The sequence below is a fragment of the Bos taurus genome, chromosome 17 (genome assembly GCF_002263795.3).
Source record: "Bos taurus isolate L1 Dominette 01449 registration number 42190680 breed Hereford chromosome 17, ARS-UCD2.0, whole genome shotgun sequence".
Lineage (NCBI taxonomy): Eukaryota > Metazoa > Chordata > Mammalia > Artiodactyla > Bovidae > Bos > Bos taurus.
The window spans coordinates 69,421,803-69,447,905 of record NC_037344.1 but is presented as its reverse complement, the minus strand read 5'-3'; the positions used below and the strand labels follow the sequence as shown (position 1 = coordinate 69,447,905).

Sequence of the window (26,103 nt, the reverse complement as noted above, 5' to 3'; positions counted from 1 at the left end):
CTCAGCTGTTTCAGCACCATATATTTTTGAACCATTTGAGGATGACTTGCTCAGTGTTGGGAGAGGAACTACAGCTGTTGGGTAGTTTGTTTGCAATCACCACCAGACTCGGCCTCCCCCACAGCAGTCTTGGGCACTCCAGGTTCCCAAGAATGGCCATAAAAGCAGAGACCAGTTTGGCATAATCTTGGAACACTCCATGCCCTTAGGGTGGCCCCTGGTATCACGAGCAGAGGTGTGCCAGCTCTGGCCCTGGACAGCGTACAAGCTCCTCTACTTTGCAGCCTCCTTAACAGCCCTACTCCATGCTCCTATCACCATAGCAACCCATTCCTATGGTAAGCAGCAAGGGCATGTTGGCCAAAAACACGGGGGACGGCTTCATGACACTGGATTTGGCAGCAATGACTTCTTGAAAATGACACTAAACACACAAGTAACAAAAGAAACAACAGATGAACTGGACTTCATTAAAATTTAAAACTTGTGTGCTTTAAAGGACCTATCAACAGAGTGAAAAGGCAACCCATGAAATGATAAAATATTTGCAAATCATGTAGCTGATGAGATTAAAACTCAGAATGTGTAAAGAACTCCTACAAGTCAATGACAACAACAACAAACTTCATTTAAAAGTGAACTAAAAAGTAGATGTTTCTCCAAAGAAGATGTACAAAGGGGCAACAGCTCATGAAAAGACGCTGAACATTACTGATTATTAGGGAAAGCAAAGCAAAACCACAGTGAAACATCACCTCGCACCCCTGAGGATGGCTATTATCAAACAACAGAGAGTGCGAAGTATTGGTGAGGACGTGGAGAAACTGGAACGCTTGTGCATGGCTGTGAATGTAAAATGGTGCAGCTCCTGTGCAGAACAGTATGACAGCTCCTCAAAAAATTAAACATAGAATTACGTTATGATCCAGAAATTCTACTTCTGGGTAGAACTGAAACCTGGGGCCTCGAACAGGTATTTATACACCAATGTTCATAACAGTTTTATTCATAATAACCAAAAGGTGGAGTCAACCCATGTGTCCATTAAGAAATGGATGGATAAACAAAATGTATTCCGTTCATACCATGGAATATTATTTAACCTTTAAAAAGGAATGAAATTCTGACACATGCTACAACATGAATGAACCTTCAATGACATTAAACTTAAAGCAAAAGAAGCCAGACGCAAAAGACAAATACTATATGATCCTACTCCCAAGAAGCACCTGGAGTAGTCAGATTTGTATAGACAGAAAGTACGATGGTGGTTGCCAGGGTTACTGACCTTTCCAGTCAGGCCCCAACACGGGTCCCCCTACCTGTTGTCATTCAAGTCAAAAGAATGCGACAGAGTTTAGTTTTGAAAGAAGTTTGCATGCATGCTCAGTCGAGTCCAGCTCTTTGCACATGAACTAAACCCCGCCAGGCTCCTCTTTCCATGAAATTTTCCAGGCAAGATTACTGGAGTGGGTTGTCATGTCCTACTCCAGGGTATTTTCCCGACCTAGGGATCAAACGCACGTCTTCTGCATCTCCTGCACTGGCAGGTGGATTATGTACCACTGCGCCACCTGGGAAAGCTTTATTTCTTTCATCAAAGAATGGAGAAGTGCAAGCTCAGGCTCTGGAGTCCAGGGTCTCCTGACAGGCCGCGGGCAGGGCTGCTTTATAGGGTCAGGGGGGAGTGGGCGGAGTTCTGCAGAGCGGCGCTGCTCCCGGCTTCAGATCGCAGTGCCGGGTGCAGCATCTCTGCACACGGCTCGCTGCCGCCATCTTGAATTGAGTGTCGTGTGCAGTACTTCTGCACACGGCCCACTGAGCTGAGGGCTTGGCGCAGCCATTTTGCACTAGGAACTCCGGTCTGAAGAGCCTATGCAAGGTCTCTGCATGCAGCCCCCCTGAGAGCAATTGGAACTAGACTAAGCACAGAGGAAAAAGGAAAAAAAGGTTAGCCTTTATTTCATTACCCACATTCTATTTTAATTTCCCGAGAATTGTTCATGAGCTTTGCCAATGACACCAGGGGCTTTAAGGAGAGGAAGCAATGGAAAGTTAATGTTTAATGGGTACAGAGTTTCAGTTCAGCTTTTTCAGATGAAAAAGCTCTGGAGATGAATGGTGGTGATGGCTGCCCAACGGTGTGAATGTACTTAATGCCACTCAACTGCATTCTTAAAAATGGAAAATTTTATGTTAGGCATATTTTACCACAATAGAAAAAAAAATTTTTTTAAACAGAGAGACTTAAATATAAGAGCTAAAACTAAATCTTGGGACTTCCCTGGGTGTCCAGTGGTTGGGAATTTGTCTTCCAATGTCAGCAATATGGGTGTGGTCAGGTAGCTGAGATTCCCACATGCTTTGCAGCCAAAAACCAAAACATAAAACAGAAGCAATATTGTTACAAGTTCAATAAAGACTTTAAAAAGGGTCCATATCAAAAAAAGAAAAGGTTGAACATAGAATTACTACCTGCAATTCCACTCCTAAAGATACACCCAAGAGAAGTGAAAACATGTTTTCACAAAAATTTGTACAAAAAATGTTCATAGCACCATTAATTCATAATACCCCAAAAGTGGAAATAACCCAGATGTCCATCAACTGATGAGTGGGTAAGCAAAATGTGGTGTATTCATGCAAAAAATGATTATTCAGCTATGAAAAGAAGTGACGTAGTGATGCCAGCTACAGTAAGGATGAGCCTTGTCTACATTATGCTACGTTAATGAAGCCAGTCAAAAGATCACATACTCTATGATTGGATTAATATAAAATTTCCAGAACAGGAAAGTCTATCACGATAGGAAGTAGATTAGTAGTTGCCAGAGGCAGGAGCAGGAGTACAGGAAATGGGGAATGACTAATAGAGGGTACAGTGGTTTTTGAGGTGGGGATAATGAAAATATTCTGCAATTAGGAACTTCCCTGATAGTCTAGTGGTTGAGAATCCAGCCTTCCGATGCAGGAGATGTGGGCCCCATCCCTGGTGTGAGAACTAAGATTCCATATGCCTCGGGGCGACTAAGCCCATGCGTCAAAAACTACAGAGCCCACATGCTATGGAAGCCATGTGCCACAACTAGAGAAAAGTCTGCCAGCTACAAGAAGATCCTGCCTGTGCCAAAGCTGAGAACCCGACCCAACCAAATATAAAATAAATATTTGTAAACAATATTCTGCAATTAGACAGTGATTGTATAAGATTATACAACCTTGTGAATATACTAATTTTACACTTTAAGAATGGTAAACTTGTATGTGAATTCACACTTTAATAAGAAGAAGGTGAAACTGCCCAGAGGGGAAACAGGGAAAGCAGACCGCCCCAGGGTTCTACCCAGACCACCACTGGGACTGGGGCAAGGCGCCCCCCCACCACCTCCCGCTCCCACAGTTCCCCTTTCACCTCTCCTTTTCAGGCCACCCCACCTCACCCCACTGTGTTCTGAACCCCACCCTGGCCTCTTCCCCAGCAACGTTCACCCCATGGTGAGGCTCCCTCACCCCCTGGGCCCCCTCTGTACTCACCCAACTGGTTCTGATACTATGGCATTTCGCATGTCATAGTAACTAGCGTCTGGAAGGAGGGGTCCAGGGTGTGGAGCGGGTGGCCCTGTCTACCCCCTGCGATTGTTTGCTTGTGGCCTGGTTGTTGCCATGGGCCCCTGAGAGCTTGGCAAACTAGGACTTGGAGAAGATGGGTACTGTGGGTGGGGGTTCGGGGTGGTTCTTTTTCACCGAGGTCTTTGTTTCAAGGTAGGGAAATCTATTCTACTGGGCTCGGAATACGCTGCAGCCCGAGGTGCGTGGATCCAGGTTTCCTAACACGCGATGATTATTCACTTTTATTGAGCGACCTCCTACATGCCGGGTACAACGTTGAGCCCTTTGGGGGAAGGTACACCTGGGTGGTAGCTCCATTATAGGTTTCAGAGTCAGACGGGCTTGAGTTCAAATCCTGGCTTCCCATTTCTGGGCTGTGAGTCTTCAGAAAAGTTTCTTAATCTCTCTGGCCTTTCATATCCTTAACTGTAAAATGACGATACGCCTACCTGTTTCCAAGCGGTTTGATAAGGACGTAACGTTCTCAGCACAGAAATGCAGACTGAGCTCCTTGCGGGCAGGGACCCGATCCATCATGTTACGTCCCCAGCTCTGCCCTCCCAAGACAGCCCAGGTGTGCTTTTCACCCGCCCCGCTCCACACCATGGCTCACGCCGTGCCCTCCGCGGGGTGTCGGGGGTTGCCCTTTCCTCTACCCCAGTCTCCACTGATTGACATCCTCCCTTTCTTCAAGGTCCGGCTCAATGCCACCTGCATCCCTGTGGGGTGATTTCCGTGCCTGGATCTTCTCCCTGTTTGGGGTGGAGCCTCCAGAGCTGAGGCTGAGGGGCGGCTTCCAGCATGACCGCAGAGTGATGAACTGCATGTGCTTCTCTCTGGATAGGCCACTGAGCTCTTCTCTACCTCAGTTTGCTTGTCTGCAAACTGGACTTAATGATAGTAGCTACCCAGAAGGGGGCTCTGACGTTTAAATGAGGCGATGCACTTAGTTTGGGGCCTGACATGTACAAAGCCTTCAATAAACCCTGTAGATCTGTGTTAATATGGTAGCCATGTGGGACAATCTACAATAAAATTAATCGAAATATAAGTTAATTAAAACTAACCACATGCCAGGAAAGATTGAGGGCAGGAGGAGGAGGAGGCGACAGAGGATGACATGGTTGGATGGCATCACCAACTCAATGGACATGAGTCTGGGCAAACTCCAGGAGATAGTGAAGGACAGGGAAGCCTGGCGTGCTGCAGTCCACGGGGTTGCGAAGAGTGGAACACGACTTAGTGATTGAACAATAACAACAACCACATTTCACATGTGACAACTGGCTACCAGTGATGTCCACTAGAAACCCCCCCAAATACAGAACATGTCCATTGCTAAAGAAAGTTCCAGTGCATAGTGCTGTCAGTCATGATGACGATAATGTGAATTTGTGGTCTGGGTCAGGAAAAGCTCTTAAGGATATGTCTCATACCCCTCAGCTCCTCATAGCTCCTGGGGGGACCCCCAACTCCTCCTCCTGGCCCTGCCTGCCCAGTCTCTGACGTCCCCAGGGGTAACCCGAGACCCTCCCATCAGGAGCATTAGGGCGAGAAAGGAGACTGGTGAGAACCAAGCAGGATTAGGGGCTAATGAGAGTGCAGTGGAGGAACCCAATCCCTGCCTGCTGCCCGCCTGGTGGGAAGTGGGTGTGGGTGGCGGCAGAAAGAGGCTGGAATGTGAAGAGGGGAGGGACCAGAGGGTGGAGAATTACCTAACTGCTTCAGAGTGTATGCAGCAGGCGCCCTGGACGGAGGGAGATGGCTCCCCTTCTCCCGCACCTGATTCTATCAGGGCCCAGAGCAGGGAGGTTTCAGCACTCACCTGCCTCAGCTAAATCGGTCCCAAGATAGCCCAGGCATGGGGACCTGTGGTGTTCTGAGGGTAGGAGAGACCTGGGAACAGGGCCTTGGGCTAGCCCAGCTGTTGGGTCCGAGGCTAGGCCAGGGGAGAGTTTCAGCCCACTTGGACCCGCCTCCCAAGGCCTGGAAGAGGTAGCCACGTATCTATACTGTGGTCTCCGGCAGATGCACTCCTGGTTTCCTTACAGACAGTCATGGACAATGTGGCCTCCGCCCTCGGAGCTTCCGATAGCTGGAGGATAAATCTCTTAGAGGTGCACAACCCTTGATAGTCTCCATGTCTCAGTCAAAGGACAGGGGAACCTTCTGGGTTTCCCTCATCACCTGGCAGAGTGGTGGGGCACCCATCACTGATCAGATGTTTAAAATCCTGAGGAACACCGATACCACCTCCCGGGCATCAGTATGCCCCTCCTCCCCCTCAGGACGCAGGGGATGGGGGATCTTGGACAAGGCCTCCTGTGTCCTCGTGACCTCTGCCATGACAAGGGAGGTCGGCAGGGCTGGGGGCCCTCAGCCCTTCCCTGTATTGAAGGCGCAGGACGGGCACCGCAGGAGAGAATTTGAAAGACAGGAAGAGCAGTAACCCGCCCCATAGAAAAACAAGCCTTTATCGAGGACACCTTTTGAGTTCCATTTTTTCTGCCCAGCCTGCCTCCTCTTGAATATGGACACTTGTTGCAAAAAGCCACGAGCCTCCCACCCCGAAAAAGTGACCAACATATTTACGAGACTAAGTCCCTGACTGCCGGCCAGCAGAGCTGGGTAAGGGTGATCTTAGCAGGACTGTAGGTGCAGGGTTTCATCAGTCAGAGAGGAAGACCGAGGGTCAGAGAGGATGGTGTCTGCAGGGAGCACACCCATTGTTTTGCTAGTATTTGCCGCCTGCGAAGCAGCACTCAGATTAGTACTCTTTCCCCCTGAAGTTCCCCTGCCCCTGGAGGCCTGGGAGCACTGAGGGGTTCGACAGGCACCCAGGCTGCACACTCACACCTTGGGAGGCCAGCCTCATTCCCTCCCAGCCTCCTCGCCCTGGCAGGGGACCTCTGACACACCCTGTTTTCCCCACCTGCTCCCCACCCACCCCCAGAATCGTCCAGAGCCAAGCATGGGACCTCAGTTAATCCCAATTATGTAACGTGCAATCCAACGGTTGGCCAAGGAGGAGGCGCCCTGGAGCCACGCCCAGGAGTGGGGCCAAAAGACCTGGCTTGGTCAGGGCCACAGAGCGGGCTCAGCCTCTGACTGGAGTGGCCCCCGCCCCTGCAGCCTCCCCCAGCGCCATGAGCGGCCGAGTGGGAGACCTGAGTCCCAAGCAGGCAGAGAGCCTGGCCAAGGTGAGCTGAGGCAAGGGGCAAGGGCTGAGGGGCTGCAGGAGCATGGGGGCCGGAACCCTCCCCCTCTGCTGGGCTCAGCACGTCCTCGACACTGTCTCTTGGCCGTCACCTCACCCGGGGTCAGAGCCTACGGTACCTGGTGATGTCTGCCCTGTCCAGGGCAGCGGCCGGGGGGACAGCACTGCTTGCAGACAGAAGGGCAGGTGCCAGACCTGGGAACTTTATCTGACCTGCCTCCTCCCCACCTCCCCGTAGGTAGGAGCCGAAGATGCTGAGGCTCTGCCCTCGGACTCTGTTCCGTTTCACTGCCCGGGACCCTGAAAGCTCTTACCTGTCTGTAAGAGCTAAGAGTCAGGGTAGAGTGTGTATGTCATCCCCACGGTCAATGGGGAAGAGGATGCATAATTACCAGCCATGTTTTCATGGAAAATGGGATGGAAAAAAAGAAGCTTTGGGGGGCTAACGAATGAAAAGAACAAAGAATATTCACCCCTCAACCCAGCTACCCACCAACCCGCCCATCTATCCTTTCCTTCATTCCTCCTCCCTCCCACCCCACCCAATGATCTCTCCTCCTCTGTCCACTCACGCCCCATCTCTCCTATCCATTCACTGGTTTCCTCTTCATTTTGTCCCATCCATCCACCCACCCATCCATTCTTCTATTTACTCACCCACCTCACCTTCCATTCACCTCCCCATCCCTCCACCCACCCATCTTCCATCACCGCAGGCCAGACTACACTGGAAGAGAAGGAAAGAAACTGGAAAAGAAAAAAAAATATCACTGAGTCTGAGCTCAAGGCTCAGTGTGAACACCTCTTCAACCAGCATCTCTCTTCCCAGTTCCGAGAAAATGTCCAGGATGTGTTGCCCGCCCTGCCCAACCCGGATGACTATTTCCTTCTGCGCTGGCTCCGAGGTGAGGGCGGACGTGGGGGAGGTCAGGGCAAGGGGCAGCAAGAGGGACCTGGTACCAACTGCTCCAGGAGGACCCATGGCTCGCAGGATCCGACCACATCATCTTGCTTCACCTTCAGGTCCTGAAGAGGGGAGGGGACAGGAAAGGAAGGTCCCCTCTAAGGCCCCCGGTGCCCTCCATAGTCCCGCCTCCTGCCCAGGACCAGGACAAGATGACTGCAAGGCAGCCTCTTTCACACCTCACCCCTTCCTTCCATCTTCCCACAGCTCGGAATTTCGACCTGCAGAAATCAGAGGCCATGCTCCGCAAGGTGAGACCTATCCCCCCCAGAAAATTTGGTAAGGGTGTTTGTTGGGGGCAATTCCCACCTCCAGCCTCTATCTCCACTCATTTCCCTTTCAGTACATGGAGTTCCGGAAGACCATGGACATTGACCACATCCTTGAATGGCAGCCCCCCGAGGTGAGACAGCAGCGCCCCCCACACCCCAAGTTTTTGATAGACATACCACCCAACAGCCTCGGCATCACTGGGGACCATGAGTAGAGGGCAGCAAACCTGAGAGGCCTGTGGAACCCCCGGGAAACTGCAGCCAACTCTCGTGTAATAATTATTAATATTTCCTATTAAGATCCAAGCTTGAGTTAAGACTTTACCTGCATGAACTCATTTAATCCTCACAAACGCCTGAGATGGATACAGCTGTACCCATTGTACGCATGAGGACACTGAGGCCCAGCAGTGGTTAAGCAGCCACCCAAAGTCCCAGAGCCTCTAGGTGGAGCTGGGATTTGACCTCAAGCCTCCAAATGCAGGCTCTTCAGCAGCACAGTTAGCTCGTGGCTCTGAGCCCTTACCCCCTGGTGCCTTGCTCAAAGCATCCTGTCTAGGTGGGAAAGAAACTTTGCCCACTGAGGAGTCGGGAAGAACAGACCCCACCGTGGTGCCTTAGCTAAATAACAGTCCTGGTTTCATTTGCAGAGCACAAGCTCTGAGCCAGGCAGGCTGCTAAGCCAGTGTGATCTTGGGGACTTTCCCCAGCAGAGGAGGGGGAATGGGGCTCAGAGGGGTGGTGTCACTTGTTCAAGGGTGCACAGCAGGGAAGCAGGCGCATCTGTTTTTTGAAGCAGGTCTGCTCACCTTCAGTATCCGTGTTTTTCATCACTAAGCCCAACCCCTCTCCATGGAAAAGGGGCACGGGAGACTCTGCGGGCAGGACTCAGGGAGGCCTCCGGCAGGCCTGGCTGAGTCCTGCCTTTGCCATGCATCTGCCATTAGCGAGCACCTCCCCTGCAAGCCCCTCAGCTTTCTCACCTGGACGTAGGGCCACCCTCCAGGGAAGGGAAGGTGCTTGTACCACGGTGTGTATAGGTTCAGACCACCCAGGGCAGCCTGGTTTGGCGAGGGGGCGGGGTGGGGCGGCAATCTCTGGGCTTGGTCGCTTAATCGGGTCCAACTCTTTGCGACCTCATGGACTGCAGCCCACCAGTCTCCTCCATCCATGGGATTCTCCGGGCAAGAATACTGGAGTGGTTTAGCCATGCCCTCCTCCAGGGGATCTTCCCAGTCCAGGGATCAAACCCGGGTCTCCTGCACTGCAGGCGGATTCTTTTCCATCTTTTCCACAAGGGAAGCCCACGGCGGTCTCTGGGAGGTTGCACACCGCCCAGTTCCATGTGTCTGGCCTCACGCAGGTGATCCAGAAGTACATGCCTGGAGGCCTGTGTGGCTATGACCGAGACGGCTGCCCCGTGTGGTACGACATCATCGGGCCGCTGGACCCCAAGGGCCTGCTCTTCTCGGTCACCAAGCAGGACCTGCTCAAGACCAAGATGAGGGACTGTGAGCGCATCCTGCACGAGTGTGACCTGCAGACCGAGCGGGTGAGGCCGCCCGGGCCCACAGTCCCAGGAACACACCTACGCCCTCAACATCCCGGTCAGAGGGCTCTGGGCTCACACACCAGCTCCAACATGTCCCAGCTGTGCCACGTTGGAAAGTCACCTCACCCCTCTCTGAGCCTGTCTCCTCACCTCCAAAACTGACAAATAATAATGGTTGCAGAGATGAAGTTATATAACAGAGCATGTGGCCGGCACCTGGGGCCTCTCAGCAATGCTAGCTCCTATGATTCCCTCTGAGTCTTTGCCCTTGCTGCTCCTTCTTTGGGATAATCCGACCCCCAGCACACACACGTTCCCCCCACACCTCCACTGGCTCTGCCCTATCCATCTTTCAAGGCTCAGACCGTCCCCTTCGCTGAGGCCCCCATCTGGGTTAACGTGCACCCTACACCTCTGTGCATCCAGTCGCGGCTCTCAGCTCAGGACCGTGGTGACCCAGTTGCTGGTCAGTCTCCCCAGCCAGACTGAACTCTAAGGATAAGAACTCTGGATTATTGAGCTATATGCCATACTCAACAGTGCCTGGCTCAACATAGGTTTTTAATAAATATTAGCTGGACAAATGGAGGGATGAGTGGATAAATGAACAGCCGTATGAAGGGAAGGATGGGTGAATTGATGAATAGGTGGGTCAATTAATGGATGGGTTGATAGGCAGGTGGAGGGTGGATGGATGATGAATGGGTGATGGACAGTGGATGGGCGGATGGTAAATGCAGTCACCGTTCTGTCTGCTCATTCCTCTGAGGACAGAGCAGGGAGCCGGGAGAAGCCCTGGGGTCACGTGCTGAGGCACCATCTCCCAGTTCTGAGCCTGCACCCCGATCCTTGCTCTTGTCCTTGCAGCTGGGGAGGAAGATTGAGACCATCGTGATGATATTCGACTGCGAGGGGCTGGGGCTGAAGCACTTCTGGAAACCCCTGGTGGAAGTGTACCAGGAGGTGAGCAAAGGCCCCGGGTGGCCCTGCTTGCTTTAACCACCAGCTTGCCCAGCAGTGACTGGCTGCTCACTCAGAGCCAGGATCTAGTGACAGGTGGTGGCCTTTCCACCACTGCAGCCCAGGCCCCATCACTGTGTTTCCCGAAGACTGCACAGAACAGGCCTTGGGAACAGCACGTACTGACGCCACAGGGGCAGCTTCCAACAAACCGTCCCCTGCCCTGTCACCTCTGCTCTGTGACATGGGCAAGTCACTCTGTCCCGCCATGCTCCATTGTCCTCACCTACACAGTGGGGGTACTGATTGTCTGCACTCCAAAGGGACATAGCCACACTTCTGTGAGTTGATACATAAACTGCACACACCGCGCTTGGCAAACAAGTGTGCTTTCTCACTCGCTCCATCGTGACCGACTCTCTGTGACCCCATGGACTGTAGCCCACTAGGCTCCTCAGTCCTTGGGATTCTCCAGATGAGAATACTGGAATGGGTTGTCATTTCCTACTCCAGGGGACCTCCCCGACCCAGGGACCGAGGCTGTGTCTCCTGCATCTGCTGCGTTGGCAGGTGGATTCTTTACCACTACCCGTGAAGCCCCAGTGGTGAACAAGCAATGAACAGTAGCCATTATTATCACTGTACTACTGTTGAATAGTAGTACAGAATAGAATAAATACAAGATTTATTCTAAAGATGGTTAATATTATGTAATTATTATGAGAGTGTGGTCACAATAGTCTGTGGAGAGGTTTCCTCCAGGGACCATGGAAGTGATGGAAAGAAGGGAATCCCTCCGCAGCCTTCTGAAACCTCCAAGGGGAGGTTGCAAAGGGACGGGGGTAGGCGAAGAGGAGGTATGGGCTCTGATGGGGTCTTTCTTGATTCCACAGTTCTTTGGCCTCCTTGAAGAGAATTACCCAGAGACCCTGAAGTTCATGCTCATTGTGAAAGGTGTGTGGCAGGTGACTGCACTCCTCTGTGCCTCCAGTCCCTTATCTGAACTCTGGGGACAGTAATAGTGCCTTCTTTCCCGGAAGCAGAGAGGCAGGTTGGTTGCTTGGCTGCATGCAAATCACTCAGAGTGCCTAGAACAGAGTAAGTTCTCCATAAACAGTAAATTCTATGGTTGGTTTTCCTGCAAGAAAAGGCAGCCCCAACCCTAGCTTGTCCAGGAATCCCCGCTCACCTCTCCTACCCACGTCTATCTCTCCCTCCTCAAACTGCCTCTCCCATTGGCAGCTGGCACAGCCCAGTCTGGCCTTTCCTGCCTACTGCCTTCTGAGCCTCCAGTTAGCTTTATGTATTCATCCTGCTTTCCTTGAGTTGTCTACTCCTTGAAGGCAAAGCCTTTGATTCTTCACTTCTATTGTATCCCTCACAGGCTTGGGGCCAGGTGGGAACTCAATAGTATTTGGGTAGTTGTTATCTGGGTGGGTGGATTGATGGAAAGATGGTTGTATGTTGGTGGTTGACTGGACTGGTTGACTCATTGCTTCATCTGTTGTCTGTTTAACTGGCCAGTTGGTTAGCTGACTAGTTGACTGCCTGGTGGTTGATTGCATATCTGATTGGCTAGTTGGATAGTTGTTAGTTTGGTAGACTGATTGAGTGACTAGTTAGCATTTTGGTTGGCTATGAGGGTGAGTGTCTAGTTGGCAGACTGGTTAGTTGGTTTGGTGGGATTGTGGAAGGTTGACTGCTGGTTGGTTGGCTGGTTGGATGGTTGGTTATTTGAATGATTGACTGACTGGAAAAGGCAGTTGGTTGGGCAGTTAGCTGGTTGTTTAACTGATTGGTTTTCTGATTGACTGACGTGTCAATTGGTTTGGTAGGGTTTGATTATTTGGTCGGGTGGCTAGTTGATTGGTAGGCTGGTTGATGGGTTGATGAGAATTGATTGGCTGCTTGTTGGCTGGTCTGCTGGCTGTGTGATATGTTGGATGGTTGGATGGTGGGTTGTTGGCTGCTTGTTGGCTGGTCTGCTGGCTGTTTGATATGTTGGATGGTTGGATGGTGGGTTGTTGGCTGCTTGTTGGCTGGTCTGCTGTGTGATACGTTGGATGGTTGGATGGTGGGTTGTTGGCTGCTTGTTGGCTGGTCTGCTGGCTGTTTGATACGTTGGATGGTTGGATGGTGGGTTGTTGGCTGCTTGTTGGCTGGTCTGCTGGCTGTGTGATACATTGGATGGTTGGATGGTGGGTTGTTGGCTGCTTGTTGGCTTAGTTGGTTGGATGGTTTGTCAGGTGCAGGGCATTGAAACTTGCCAACCTAATTCATGGTTCCTCCATGCTGTTGGCTCTGACTGTTATGGAGAGAATGGCCTGATGGAATCATTTTTTTCCCCATTATACTTGCTTATATCTCTCCAGCCACCAAACTGTTCCCTGTGGGATACAACCTCATGAAGCCCTTCTTGAGTGAGGACACTCGCAGGAAAATTGTAGTGTTGGGAAGTAAGTTGTTCCAGCTCCATCCCCTGAACTCTATTCATGAGCTTTGGAGTAAGGTGGCCCATCACCCCCATCCAGAGGTCCATGCATCACCTGGAGTCAGAGGCTCCTCCTTCTCAAAGGTGTAGTGGGTCTTACACTATGGAGTCTATCCAGTTACCTCTGTCTTACTCTCTGCCATACCTCTTTGGCAACTAAGGCGTCCACATCTTCCTCCTTACCAGTTTCAGTTTGGTTGCTGGTCAACCTCTGGGCTATGGGCTCAGTTTCTTTATATTAACCTTCTATGGCCATGTAGGGGGGATAACTTGGATTGGTTATAAGGGTGGGGCCGTGTGACACCCGAGAATCCAGAACGCAGAACTTTGCACAGGGCGTGAAGAACAGTAATGGGCTTTATGATTGTGATGATGAAGCAGCAAGAGGGGGAGGTCCTTTCAAAGATCCCAGGCTAACCGTCTTCCACCCAGAGGTCTGACTTGGGTGGGCCATTTGCACACTGCAAGGCCCCCAGCATGGTCCTTGACCTCGTTGGGATTTAAAGTCTCCTAAGGCACGTAGACAACACTAATCTTGACTGCTCATCACTGGGAGACCATCAAAAATGGGCAAACTGATCAGCCAGGGGAAACATGTTACCATAGCAACACAACGCCAGGAAGACACTTCTACAGCCCAAGGCCTGAAAGACTGGGAAATCAGCCCTGGCAGCCCAGCTCCTGTAGGGCTTCCTCCACCTGCCAAGCTTAGGCCCTCCTGGTAGGAATAGGGGGCACTGACGGGACCCCTCCATGCTCAACAGTCACCCTTCAACCTCTCTGCCCACAGGCAACTGGAAGGAAGGATTGCTAAAACTCATCAGTCCTGAGCAACTGCCTGCCCAGTTTGGGGGGACCCTGACCGACCCAGATGGGAACCCCAAATGTTTAACCAAGGTATGAAGAGCCCCAGAACAGGGGAGGGTAGAGGCGTCAAGCTAGGTTTCTTTCTCATCCACTCATTCATTCCACCAGTGTCTATGGAGAGACACCGGTGAGCCAGGTACTGAGTTAGTCCCAGCCCTGCCCTAACAGAGCTCTCAGCAGCTGTTCAGGCAAATGAGAAATGGGAGAATTTTGACCCAGAGGGATGAGCTGAGAGAGAAAGTTCCTGGAAGAGGCCCTGACCGAGGCTGGTGGGACACAGAAGGCTTCCCGCTGAGGGGTGGGGGAGGACAGGATGAGCAGAATACTTCCAGATGATGGGGAAACGTCTCCAACAGGAGACACAGCCTGAAAGATGCAATGGCTGGGAGCAGGGAGCAAGCCCGTCCTGCTCTGTGTCTGCAGATCAACTACGGTGGGGAGATCCCCAAGTCCATGTACGTGCGGGACCAGGTGAAGACTCAGTATGAGCACTCGGCGCAGATCAGCCGCGGCTCCTCGCACCAGGTGGAGTACGAGATCCTGTTCCCAGGCTGTGTCCTCAGGTAAGGCTCAGGCCACCGCCCACGCCCCAGCTGGACCCTCGCCCCTCGGGGGTCTCTCAGACTCAGCAGCAGCCCGTGCTCCTTCCCCTCCCCGCAACACAGGTGGCAGTTTGCGTCGGACGGAGGGGACATTGGCTTCGGGGTTTTCCTGAAGACCAAGATGGGGGAGCGGCAGCGGGCCGCGGAGATGACGGAGGTGCTGGCCAGCCAGCGCTACAACGCCCACATGGTGCCCGAGGACGGGAGCCTCACCTGCACGGAAGCCGGCGTCTGTGAGTCTGCCCTGGTTGGGCCCCAGCTCTGGAAGGATGGAGCCACCTGTCCCGTGGTTTAGAGAAAGCAATAGAGAGGCAGTGACCCCCCCCCGCCCCCAGGGACATACAGCCTGGGTCAGTGCCGCTCATCCACAGAGTCACTCATGCGGCCCACACTCCAGCGCACCTGCGGTGTGCGGGGAGCCAAACGGGCCTTGAAGGGGTTGAGAGCATCGCAGGTCACAGGCAAGGGACAGCAGGGAAGATGACTTTCCCCAGGAGGAAACCAGGGCTCTGAGAAGCAAGTCAACTTCAGAGCCACACAGCTGCATGTGGCGCCAGGGTTCTAGGTCAGCCTGGCGGTAGCAGCATAACCCTGGGCAAAAATCCTGAAAGTCTCACCAACCTGGAGGCTTGGTTTGCTCACCTGTGAAGCAGGGGTTACGACTCCTACCTCTAAGGGTGCTTGTACGGAGGTTTTTAAGTAGGGGAGGCAGGAGGTGTGTGCAGGCCTAGCCCAGCACCCCACTTCATCCCTGGGGGCTGGGAGGCCTCTGACATTCCCAACTGCCCCCCGAGGACACCCCGTCATGTGAGTGTCCAGGTGTGGAGACAACAGGGTGCAGTGGCCATTGTTTTCGTTGCCAGTTGGTGCGACTAAAGCCAGGCTGGGCATGTGCCGGGGGAGATCAGGGTCTGTTTACAGGCCCTGCTCAGGAGGGGTAGTTCCCATGGGGGAGAGAAGAAGAGTGGGAGGAGTTTGGCCCCGCTTGGCAAACACAACAGGTGGGAACACAACCTGTTCTCCCCCATGGCTGGGGCAGGGTGCAGGCATGGAGTCAGGCCCAACTACCCATTTTCCCATCTGTCTCCCCAGACGTCCTGCGCTTTGACAACACCTATAGCTTTGTCCATGCCAAGAAGGTCAGCTTCACAGTGGAGGTGCTGCTCCCAGACGAGGGCATGCAGAAATACGACAAGGAGCTCACCCCTGTCTAGGTGGCTCCCTCACTTCCCAGAGACCCTGGCCCTTTGCTTTCTGTCTCTATATTCTTCTCCCCACCTCCCTCCAAAAATTGCTCAGTAGTCCTCTTGACTCTGACACTAGTCAGAAGAGAAAGGGCTGCCTTGGGGAAAACTCAGGCGCTGTGATCAGATCAGGAAAAGTGGGGGAGGCACCACTTTGGAGGATGCTGAGGCTGCAGAAGAGGAAGAAGCAAGGGCAGGAACAAGAATGGATGTCCCTGCAACCTGAGAAATAGAAAAAGGAATCTCCCGGCCTTTGTCCTCACTTCTCCTGAGGCATTTGTGTGCTTGAATTTCTTCCCCATGAGTTATCAGCAACTTGGGTCAGAGATGTATCTAAATTCTTCTTACTTCTACCTCTTATATAAGCAAATGCTCAACTAATGTGAAGTTGAATGGAGGTAGGGAGCAAATGGGTGTGCAAGATAAAAAGAATTCTACAAGGGGAGATTTCAGCACCTCGGACAGGGGCTGTGGTGGGGATGGTCTCTCCTGAGACTCAGGTGACCCAGCCCCCAGATTTCTGGCAGTGGCTGCCCCCTGGGGTAGTTAGGAGCTGTCTATAGAAGGCTTTGTCTGACTCAAAACACACAGCTTTCCCAACCTCTCACTCCCACCCTTACCACCTCCCCTTGGAACTCACATCTTATGTTTCAAGCAATTAAAGGCACTTCCCTAAAAGCAAAGGAAGTCACATCTGGCTCTAGCTGCTGCCTGGCAATAAAAAAAAAAAAAAAATCACAGCTGTCATTCAGTGAGTTCTCTCCATGTACCATAGATGGTTCCAAGTGCTCTGTGAGTTTAGCTCATTTCACTCTCACGCCTGCCCTGGGGTTACATGTCACAGCCACACATGCATAAGGATACTAAGACTCAGAGAGGTGAAGTCGCTCTTCCGACACCACACAGCATCCAAGACCCAGGTGTGTGTTTGTTTGTTTTTAACTCCAAAGACATTGCTCTTAATTGCTCCATAATACCACCACCTGAGACTCTACTTTTACAGAGAAGAAGGAATATCTTAGATTGTCCAGTGGAAATGTCTTGAATGTCACCCTCTCCAATCCCAGTTTGTGGGCAGAAGAGGATTATGCCCATTGAGCAGTTGGAACAATGGAGACCCCCGAAGCTGATTAAGCAGGTCATCCAAGGAAACTCACAGCAGAGCAGGCAGGGCTTGTGCTTCAGAGCCCAGCATCCAGTCCACTGCTCACATGGCCGCTGAGAAGCATAGCCTCTTGCTACCCACCACGACCCTGGGTGACTCGGGGAGACACCACGGCCCCAGGAGCTTTCTGCTCCGGGGACATGGAGCTGCTGGCTTGAGCCCCAGGTCCTGATACATCTCTTGACAGGAGGAGAGGAGTTCCACAGAGAACATGGGTGGGTGGGTGGGGAACGAAGGACTTGACGTTCCTTGGGAATAAGCTGAGAGCCCAGCCTGCTGGGGTGAGCCCCGTCACGGGCAGAAGAGGCCTGAGTCCGAGACCATTCAAGCTAACATGCAGCAGCAGCTAGCACTTTCCATCTGCACTTAGGGATACATTTTATAGACCAAAAACAGCACTGGCCTCGTTTCCTTCAGCCCATGGGTGGCAGAAATAGGACTGGAGCCAAAGCCTCCCTCCTCCCACCTGCTGCCTCCCACCCTCCCACCAATTCCCGTTACTGCAGCAACTTGCCAGAACAGGACAAGACCGCCGACTCTCCGAGCAGGGGGCTGGGAGAGGGGTGGATAGGAAGGAGGAAGAGAAGAAAGGGTTGTCAGATTTAGAAGAAGAAAAAAAGCAATACTTGGGACATGCTATTTATCTGAAACTAAAATTTAACTGGGTGTCCTATATTTTATCTGGCCACCCTACAAATAAGGGATGGGGAGGTAGGCAGAGATGGATGGATCCATACTCTTGGAAGATGGTGGCAGTGTCTGCAGGTTGGGCAAGGATGTGGTGGGGGAGGATGGCTCAGCATCGGGTCTCACCCTTGCCCCCTGAGGGAAAGGTCCCACCCCTAGGCTGCAGCAGGGGTGCAGAGGAAGAAGGGGTGGACCCTTTCCACCCTTGGGGCCGAGGCTGCTGTGAGCTGTGTTGTCAGATTATCCACATCTGTCCCAGCTCCTCGACCACAGTTCACAGACCCCACTGTGGACAGAGGCGTGGACTTGCTACCAGGAGAGGGGTTGGGGTAGCACAGAGAGCCTAGCCTAGGGCTGCAGCCAAGAGTCAAAAGGTGCCCCTTGGCATCCACCGATGCCCAGCCACAGTCAATGGGCAGGAGCCCTCCAGCTCCCAGCTTCCGGGTGCCCAGTCTCACTCAGGGGCCAGGCGCTTTGTTCTGAGTGTCCAGGAGGTGAAATGGGGAGAGAAAGAGACCCTGCTTAGCCTTGGCCAACGGGCACCCCCATTTCAGCTGTGGTCAGCGAGCAGCATAGCAGCAGGAAGACGGAGGCCTGCAAGCTGCCCACTGTGTGTGAAGCGGGGGGACCCAGACTTTGTGGAGAAGCAAGACCTGAGCAACCCACAAAAGCCTCCTGGGGGCAGCCATAATGAGGAGACATTGCCCCCTCCCCAGCCTCCTTAAATTGGCCCAGAGGAGGCTGAGGAAGGAACGAGCCTCACCTGGAGCCCACACGGGAGCCCAGGGCCCGGCCGAGCTGGGCCAGGCTGAGCACGTGCACGTTCCCCCACCCCAGGCCCCCACATCCTCCTGCCTGCAATGCCTCCTTTTAGAAAATGCTCTGAAGCCTCCTCACTCACGTGAGATTTAGTGAGAGTTAACTGCTGACGGAAGGCTCATCGCACGTGGACTTCACTTTCTCATCTGTGGGATGATAACGGTTGCACCAGGTGCCGAAAAGGCCGTGACAGAGTTTCTGTAACACAGCGCCCGGCATGTAGGAAGCACTCCAGCTGTGTTCTCTGTGGGTGTCATTTGATGATTCTTGTCCAAGGAGAGGGGCTGCATGATGATGAGGTGGGGAAGGTGGCAGGGAGGGTTCAAGGAGCAGGTACCATTAGAGATGGATCTTGAAGGCTGAGAACAGAGGGAAGTGGGGGTGGGGAGGGCATTCCCAGCAGGCAGCATGACCTGAGCAAAGGCTCAGAGACTGGAGGGTTCAGGGGAAGGCAAGGACAGAGGTGCAGGGTGTGTCATGGTGAGAAATGAGACTGCCTCGGCGGGGAGGCTCTGAAATCTGGGATGTTCAGACTGGATCCCGGGGACTTCCAGGAGTCATAGAAGATACCAGGACACAGAAAGGACTCGGGGAGACTCAGTAACAAGCAGGATCAGATCGGAAGAATGTTCCTTTACGCACTGGGCCTTTAAGGAGTGCCCAAGACTTTCTCGTATAAAAATAAAACCATGACGATCATCCTCAGATGCACATCTTCAAATCACCATCCAATTATTTCCTCTGAATAAATCCTTAGGGCTGGAGTTCCTGAACCGTATAATTGGCATACTTGCTCTCTAAATTACTCATCTGATGGCACAGTCACCAATTGTGTGTTCTTGAAGTGTCTTGCCTATTATAGTAATAATACTGATTAAATAGCCCCCTCTGTGAGACCCACTCTGGCCGAATTTGCAAGCCATTTCTCCTGTAACCCTCTCAGCAGCTTCAGAGGGTCGTTATGGAGTATTGTACAGTGAAGGAACCAAGACTCAGAGAGGTTAGGTAACTTGCCCAAGGTCACACAGCCTGTGAGTCAGCTCTGCGTCTGAGTCTATAGAGAGCCATGGGCTGGAAGGCAGTAGGAAAGGGGGATGGGGGAGATGGGGGGTTCAAGGGACTCCCGCTCCAGGAAACAGAGACCCGACCACAACGTGCTTGTAAAGAGTAAATACGCCACATCACAGGAAACACTTAGCATGGATTCAGGCCGACTAGGGGCAATTCAATGACATGTATGCTTCTCAGTAATCTTGAAAGTGGTTTGAACCAGTCAAGGTGGGCGGATTGGGAGGTGCTGCCTCCTCGTGGTGGTCCTGAGCATTGCATGAAGCGGCCACTGGGGGACCTAACTCCCAGCGTGCCCCAGGTCAAAGGCCACCAGGCCCCCCGGGGTGGGAAAAGACATCTCCCCCAACCCCATCCGGGGTCTGCCTTATCCTCTTAGGCCCCAGGAAAGCAATTTCCTATTACACCCAGCATCTGCCACCTCCAGTCCGGTTGACCGACCTCTCTGTCTGTTTCCCATCAAATAGGATAACACAAGTTAGTCCAGTCACAAAGAACTGTCCCCTGCCCCGGAAAGAGGCAGCTGGAGACAGTGTTTCCTACCCCTAGAGGGCTGGGGTGCTTGGGGGAGGTGTTCCAGCTCCATGGATGCCCGCTACCCCAGAGAAGAGTTGCAGATAAATACAGGATGCCTCGTTAAATTTGAATTTCAGATAAACAAGGAAGAACTTTTCAGTGCATATACATTCCATGCCATATTAGGGACATACTTGTACTAAAGTCTTATTTGTTGTTTAAACCAAACAAATTTAATGGCGCATCCTGTTACTTTATTTGTTATATCCAGCAGCCCTCCCTGCAGCATTCAGAGCAGAACTGGGAGGGGCAACGGCCCATTCTGTGCCTGGTGCTCTGGGCCTCCCAGGTCAGCTCTCACAAACTGGTAGGAGTCTGCTGACCCTACCTCACCAAGGGGGGCTTCCCTGGTGGCTCAGCTGGTAAAGAACCCCATCTGCCAGTGCAGAAGACTCAAGAGACTCAGGTTCGATCTCTGAGTCGGGAAGATCCCCTGGAGAAGGAAGTGGCAACCTGCTCCAGTATTCTGGACTGGAAAATGCCATGGACAGAGGAGCCTGGTGGGCTACAGTCCATGGCGTGACAGAGTCAGACACAGCTGAGCACATACGCATGCGTACACACACTGGGGCCACTGAAAGCCCGCTGGCTCGGAGGCACAGAGCTGAGGTGTGCAGGGACCTAGGGAGCACTGGGGTTGCAGCTTCTAGGACAGATGGAGGCCCTGGCCCTAGGGACCCACATGGGGTGAGGCGGGGTATAAGCACAGCAGTGGAGGGAGTCCCGAGGAGGTTGTGGAGACAGAGGTTATCTTGAGGGGGTGAACCAAGGGAAGACTGGGCTGCAGTCAGGCTCAGATGGTATCTGCCCAACAGACTCCCCTCCTAGTGTGTATCTTAGGAGACTTGCAGAAAAAGGACAATGCCCATCCCAGAGGAGGCTGGCAGCACCAAGGTGGAATTCCAGGCACGTGCAGGGGACCACTGGTGGGCAGGGAGGTACCAGACAGGCCCACTGCTGGCCACTGTGAGCGGTGCATTCCCAGAGACACCAGCCTCCACCTCTGAGGCTCCCGCCCTGCTCCCCTTCACCACTTCTCTGCTCATCCCCAACAGAAACGGAGAAAACTCAACTTCTTGAGGATTTATTGGACTGAGAGCTGGCATGCCGTCCAGCCAGGCGCCAGCAGGCCTTGACCAGGAAGGGGCAGAGAATCTGTCCTCAGGGTCCCCGCGGGTGTATGCCTGTTTCTCTGAGTGACTTGCTGCTCCGCCATCAGGGTGACCTGGCTGAGCCTTTGGGAGTCCTGGGTCCCCAGCTTGCTAAGTGATCTTGGCCATGCTCCTCGCCTTGTCTGGGCCTCAGGTGCTTTACCCTCCATGGGAGGATGTTATTGTCCTGTCAAGGGACAGGGCTGGGCCCACTCAGTCCAATCCGGCTCAGTATCACAGATTCCATGGGAGCGGACGGGCTTCAAGTCCTGTCTGCGGGTCACTGCAGCTGCTGCTCTGAGGTCTTTGTCTTTCGGGTTCCAAGCAGCTTAAACCCACTCAGGTGCCAGGGCTTTGGACCCCAGAGAGCGAGGCATCCGCATCCCCTGGCAGGAGGAAGGAGTGGGAACAGAGCAGGGAATGGGCTGGCCCACAGGCCAGGGATGGCGGGGCAGGATCAGGAGGAGCTGGGCTTCTCCACTGAGGGGTAGAGCTTGCGCAGGCTGGAGTCCAGGAGGAAGTCCACCGACCTGTGGGGCAGTGTAGGGTCATGACCCAAGCTGACCAAGGGATGCTAATGGGGGAACGGGAGGCAGGAGACCAGGGCTAGGAAAGGAACTCCTGGACACAGGGAACAAGTGCCATCCAGGTGGTGGCCATCACCCTCTTCCTTACCCAGTTGGGAAAACTGAGGCCCAAAAACATAAAAGATTCATGCAGGGCCTCAGGGTCAGCTCTGTTCCCGTGGGGAAAGACTCTTCCTCCCACTCCATGTTGGTCTGGTTCGGTTGGTCCCCTTTCTGGTTCTAAGGGCAGGCACATGACCCAAGCCTGGCCAATCAGAAAATGGAAACTGGCTCAGGGGTGGGCACCCAGTCCGGGATGGACCAATGACAGCCTTCCCTGGGATTTTTGCTGTCACTATTAAGACGCCTCCTATGGGCTTGCTAAGCTGGTGGGAGGGGAGCTAGGAGTTGCTGGGAGCCATCTCTGCTCCTGCTGCTGCTACTGCTGCTAAGTCTCTTCAGTTGTGTCCGACCCTGTGTGACCCCATAGACGGCAGCCCACCAGGCTCCGCCATCCCTGAGGTTCTCCAGGCAAGAACACTGGAGTGGATATCTCTGCTCCTAGGAAGAGGGAAAGTGACTAAAGCCAAGACGGGATAGGGTGGGGAGAAGACCAGCAAAGAGACCTACACGCCTAAGAGCATCAGTTGGTTTCTTGGTCCCAAGCAGCATAACCTTGAACTTTTCAGTTACATGAAACAATCAATTCCTATTTTACTTAACCCAGTTTCAGATGGACTTCTGTCACCAAAACTTCTCAAAACCCATCCCTTCCAGGGTGCACCTGTTCCTGCCTACCTCTGGTTGTTTTCTGAGTTTTCTTTCTGGGAACTGACTTGTCCTGTGTCCCCTACTCTCACAGCACCTCCTACCTTTACTGCCGATGTACCTGCCAGATCATACGACAAGGGCCTAGACCGCCCTTTCCATCTCAGGAGCCGCAAGAGCAGCGCTGCCTCTGCCGCAGGCGTTACACTCCACCCCTCCCAAAGCTCAGCTCTGGGGGGCGCACCCACCTGTCGATGGGGTGGATGATGACGGGGATGGCGAGCAGCCCCAGTGTGGTGGTGGTCCACTTGCGGACAGCCAGAGGCCAGCGGGTGGCAGTGCTCAGGATGTAGAGGGAGGCCGCACACACGCGGTTGATAGTGAAGCCTGGGATGGCCACAGAGGCCAGAGCCTGCCACACAAAGGTGTCCACCACGGCCACGGTCACCCTGCTGCTGCGGCCTGCCTCAGGGCCCGGTACCTGGTGGGCATAAGAGACACTTAATCCAGCAGGGGCAGAGGCGGGAAACCCTGTGGACAAGGGGCATGAGACTGGACCAGGGAGAGGGAAGGGAAGTGGGGGTTGGGGACAGAGCCACATTAGCGTTGGGTTCTGGACTGTACCAATTCAGGGCTGAGTGTGGACTCACATCCACGACCAGGGTATAGACTATGTCACCCACAGGACTGGGGGCGGGGGTCACTACCCTACAAAGGAGAGGGTAAAGAGTGTGCCAGGCCAGGCTGTGGGAAGTGGACTGTCCTATAAGGGACTTAACCATGTGCAAGGCTGTGGACTGACCACAAGGGGGCGCGGGCCAGGGTGAGGGGTCGCGGGGCAGGTTAACACTCACATCTCTGGCTTTCTTGCCCTTGTCAATGGCATCGGCCAGCACGTAGGAGCTGGACACACCGTAGCTCAGCCACACGACAGCTGCCGGCACCAGGGAGCGGAAGGCCTCCCCCACCTCATTGGCGTAGCCTGGTGGGGAGAGGCTCGTCAGTTCCTGAGCCCTTGGGTTGCTCCACAAGGGGGCACTGGAGCCAGCTGGTTCTTACCTCAGCCTTCTGAGGAGCGGCTGGGTGACTGTGCTGATAGACAGCGATCTTACCCCTCTGAGCTTCCGTTTCCCAGCCTATAAAATGGTACCCATGATGCCCACCCCAGCTGTCCTCTTGTGGAAGAGCTGAGCACAGACACCTTTCTCATCACTCACCTGCCTTCACAGTGTGGGTTCGAGAAGCATTTGAGCTGGTGGGCACAGAGGCAGTGAGAGAGACGAAGGGCTGCCCCACTGACCAGGCACTCACCACATGCCCGGCCTTTCTGTACCTTATCTCATTCTACCCTTACAACTACCAGGCAATGAGAGAGACCCAGGGTTCACCCCTTTACCCTGAGGAGTAAACAGGCTCAGATGCAGCCAGTGAGGAGCCAAGATGGGAGTCCTAATGCCCTGACTCCACAGCCCCTGGGGGCATGCCAGAGAGGAGAGCTCGCTCACCCGTCCTCTGAGCTGGACTGCAGCTTTCACCTGGGAGCTGCTGCTGCTGCTGCTGCTGCTGCTAAGTCGCTTCAGTTGTGTCCGACTCTGTGCGACCCCATATACGGCAGACCACCAGGCTCCCCTGTCCCTGGGATTCTCCAGGCAAGAACACTGAAGTGGGTTGCCATTTCCTTCTCCAGTGCATGAAAGTGAAAAGTGAAAGTGAAGTCGCTCAGTCGTGTCCAACTCTGTGCGACCCCATGGACTGTAGCCCACCAGGCTCTTCCATGCATGGGATGGAAATCCACCTGGGAGACTGACCAGCAAAAACCCCAAGGGCAGGGCTGGGCAGCCCAGAGCTGTGTGACCCTGAGCAAGTTCAGAGCCCTCTCTGTGCCCAGTCTCTGCCCCTGGCTGAAAGAGAACTAAAGATCCTCCCACCATCTCCAGGTCCCTCACCGGCCTCTAGCAATTCCCGCTTCCCTAGCCACGTGGTGTGGGGGTCGCTGTGCCCCTTGCCCGGAGCTCACCCAGGTACCGCACCCACGTGTCCCGGAAAAGGTCGCGCTCGGCCCCCCGCGAGGGCGGCTCGGACATGGCGCTTCCGCCAGGGTCTCAGCCGCTGCTGCAGGTCCTACCGCCTCGGCTTCCACCAGCTCTCCCGTTCGCCGCGGCGGGACCGGCCGAAGGTCCCGGACTGAAGGACAGGTCGTGCTCTCCCCGCCAGCAGGGAGCGTCTGCAAATTCCTCCGCACACCGGAGCCCCTCTCCCTGGCTTGGGTTTTACAGATTAATTTTCTTCACGGCTTTCTCTGGAGTTGAGAGATCGGCACCATCCTCTTCCACCACTAACTGTGGTGTTGGAGCCAAAGAAAGGCGATTCAAATACGGGATGCTGCGCAGCACAGCTATGTGACCTTGGGCAAGAGCCTGTAACCTCTCTGAGCCTCGCTTTATTCATTTGTTAAGTGAGGAACAGGACAGGTTTACTTCTGGGACGATTTCCAGGATTAATTACACAGTCATCGCTGATTGAATTTACTACGGGCCAGACCATTGGCTAAAGAATTGCTTCTTTTAAACCTTCCCACCAGCCTCCCCCACCCCCATCCCACTCCATTTTACAGATGAGGAATAGAGACAGAAAAAATAGATCACTTCCCCAGGACAAAAAACTGCTGAGTAGTGAAACCGGCATTTGATTCCAGGCAGCGCAGCTCCAGTTCCCATGCTCCTAAGGCAGGGGTGGTGAACGGTGAGAGCCCCGCTGAGGAGGGTGTTTGAACTTTTTTTTTCCGGCTGTGCCGGGGAATGTGGGATGTTAGCTGCACAAGCAGGAATGGGGCCCACCCGCTACATTGAAGTGTGACAGAGTTTTAACCACTGGACCCCCAGCGAAGTCGCTGCTTGAACTCGTATTGGAGACCCTTCCCCGCAGGGCCCGTGCTCTCAAGCACTGGGGTCTCACTAGGCTGCCCTCCTTCCGGGCAGGACCTCGAATGAACAATAAAGGAATGAGGCCAGGGAAACAGAGTTGGGGTACAAAACTTCGGGGAAATGAGCGGAACAGAATCCCAGGACATGGGGTTATTGATCACTAAAGAGGAAACTCTTCGCCACCTGGACCCCAGTTTACCCACGTGAGGAATAAGTGCACTTCACTAAAGCTCTGTGACTCCCTTGGGGAGCGGGGTTGGGTATCAGCAAACAAAGGCATAACCTTTAAACACAGGCACTCCTGGGTTCAAATCCCAGTTGTGCCACCTATGAACTGTCAGCCAGGTCTGAAGAAATGAAAAGTAGCCAATATTTACTGAGCGTATCAGGCTTTCTAAGCGCTCTGCATCTATGATTGTTTCCTTGAATCCTTGCAGTAACTCTAAGAGGTAAGCACAGGGCTGTGGCCTGGTACCCAGGAAATGCTCATTAAAGAATTCGCTTTATTATTATCAAATAAAGAGCACAGCCTCCCATTGAGAGCCGTTTTCAGCCCTGGGAGGCTTTATCATTGTAGGATCGTGTAGGGCAGCCAGGTCAG

The 26,103-nt window shown here is 53.4% G+C and overlaps 2 protein-coding genes across 9 annotated transcripts; one reads left to right on the top strand and one right to left on the bottom strand.

The window, feature by feature from the left end:
* The first annotated feature begins 1,741 nt into the window (after positions 1 to 1,741).
* Positions 1,742 to 16,532, top strand: SEC14L3 (SEC14 like lipid binding 3). 5 transcript variants are annotated; one of them, XM_059876022.1, is made up of 13 exons: positions 1,742 to 1,950; positions 6,563 to 6,809; positions 7,656 to 7,731; positions 7,998 to 8,041; positions 8,134 to 8,193; positions 9,426 to 9,614; positions 10,482 to 10,577; positions 11,468 to 11,528; positions 12,947 to 13,030; positions 13,856 to 13,962; positions 14,356 to 14,495; positions 14,598 to 14,767; positions 15,627 to 16,532. In XM_059876022.1, the coding sequence occupies exons 2-13, from the start codon at positions 6,756 to 6,758 to the stop codon at positions 15,746 to 15,748; spliced, it is 1,203 nt and encodes a 400-aa protein (XP_059732005.1). In that variant the 5' UTR covers positions 1,742 to 1,950; positions 6,563 to 6,755; the 3' UTR covers positions 15,749 to 16,532. The 5 variants fall into 5 exon arrangements, with proteins under 5 accessions (XP_059732005.1, XP_059732007.1, XP_024833036.1 ...); XM_059876023.1 differs by lacking the exon at positions 1,742 to 1,950 and adding an exon at positions 3,661 to 3,808; XM_059876024.1 differs by lacking the exon at positions 9,426 to 9,614.
* Positions 11,205 to 24,764, bottom strand: MTFP1 (mitochondrial fission process 1). Of its 4 annotated transcripts, none has more exons than XM_005218068.5 (4): positions 24,596 to 24,764; positions 23,433 to 23,560; positions 22,827 to 23,059; positions 11,205 to 11,662 (listed from the first exon to the last, which is right to left on the bottom strand). In XM_005218068.5, exons 1-4 carry the CDS (start codon positions 24,660 to 24,662, stop codon positions 11,650 to 11,652), a joined length of 441 nt encoding a protein of 146 aa, XP_005218125.1. In that variant the 5' UTR covers positions 24,663 to 24,764; the 3' UTR covers positions 11,205 to 11,649. The 4 variants fall into 4 exon arrangements, with proteins under 4 accessions (XP_005218125.1, XP_059732024.1, NP_001069331.1 ...); XM_059876041.1 differs by lacking the exon at positions 11,205 to 11,662 and adding an exon at positions 18,481 to 18,808; NM_001075863.2 differs by lacking the exon at positions 11,205 to 11,662 and adding an exon at positions 21,162 to 21,774.
* Positions 24,765 to 26,103: the final 1,339 nt, after the last annotated feature.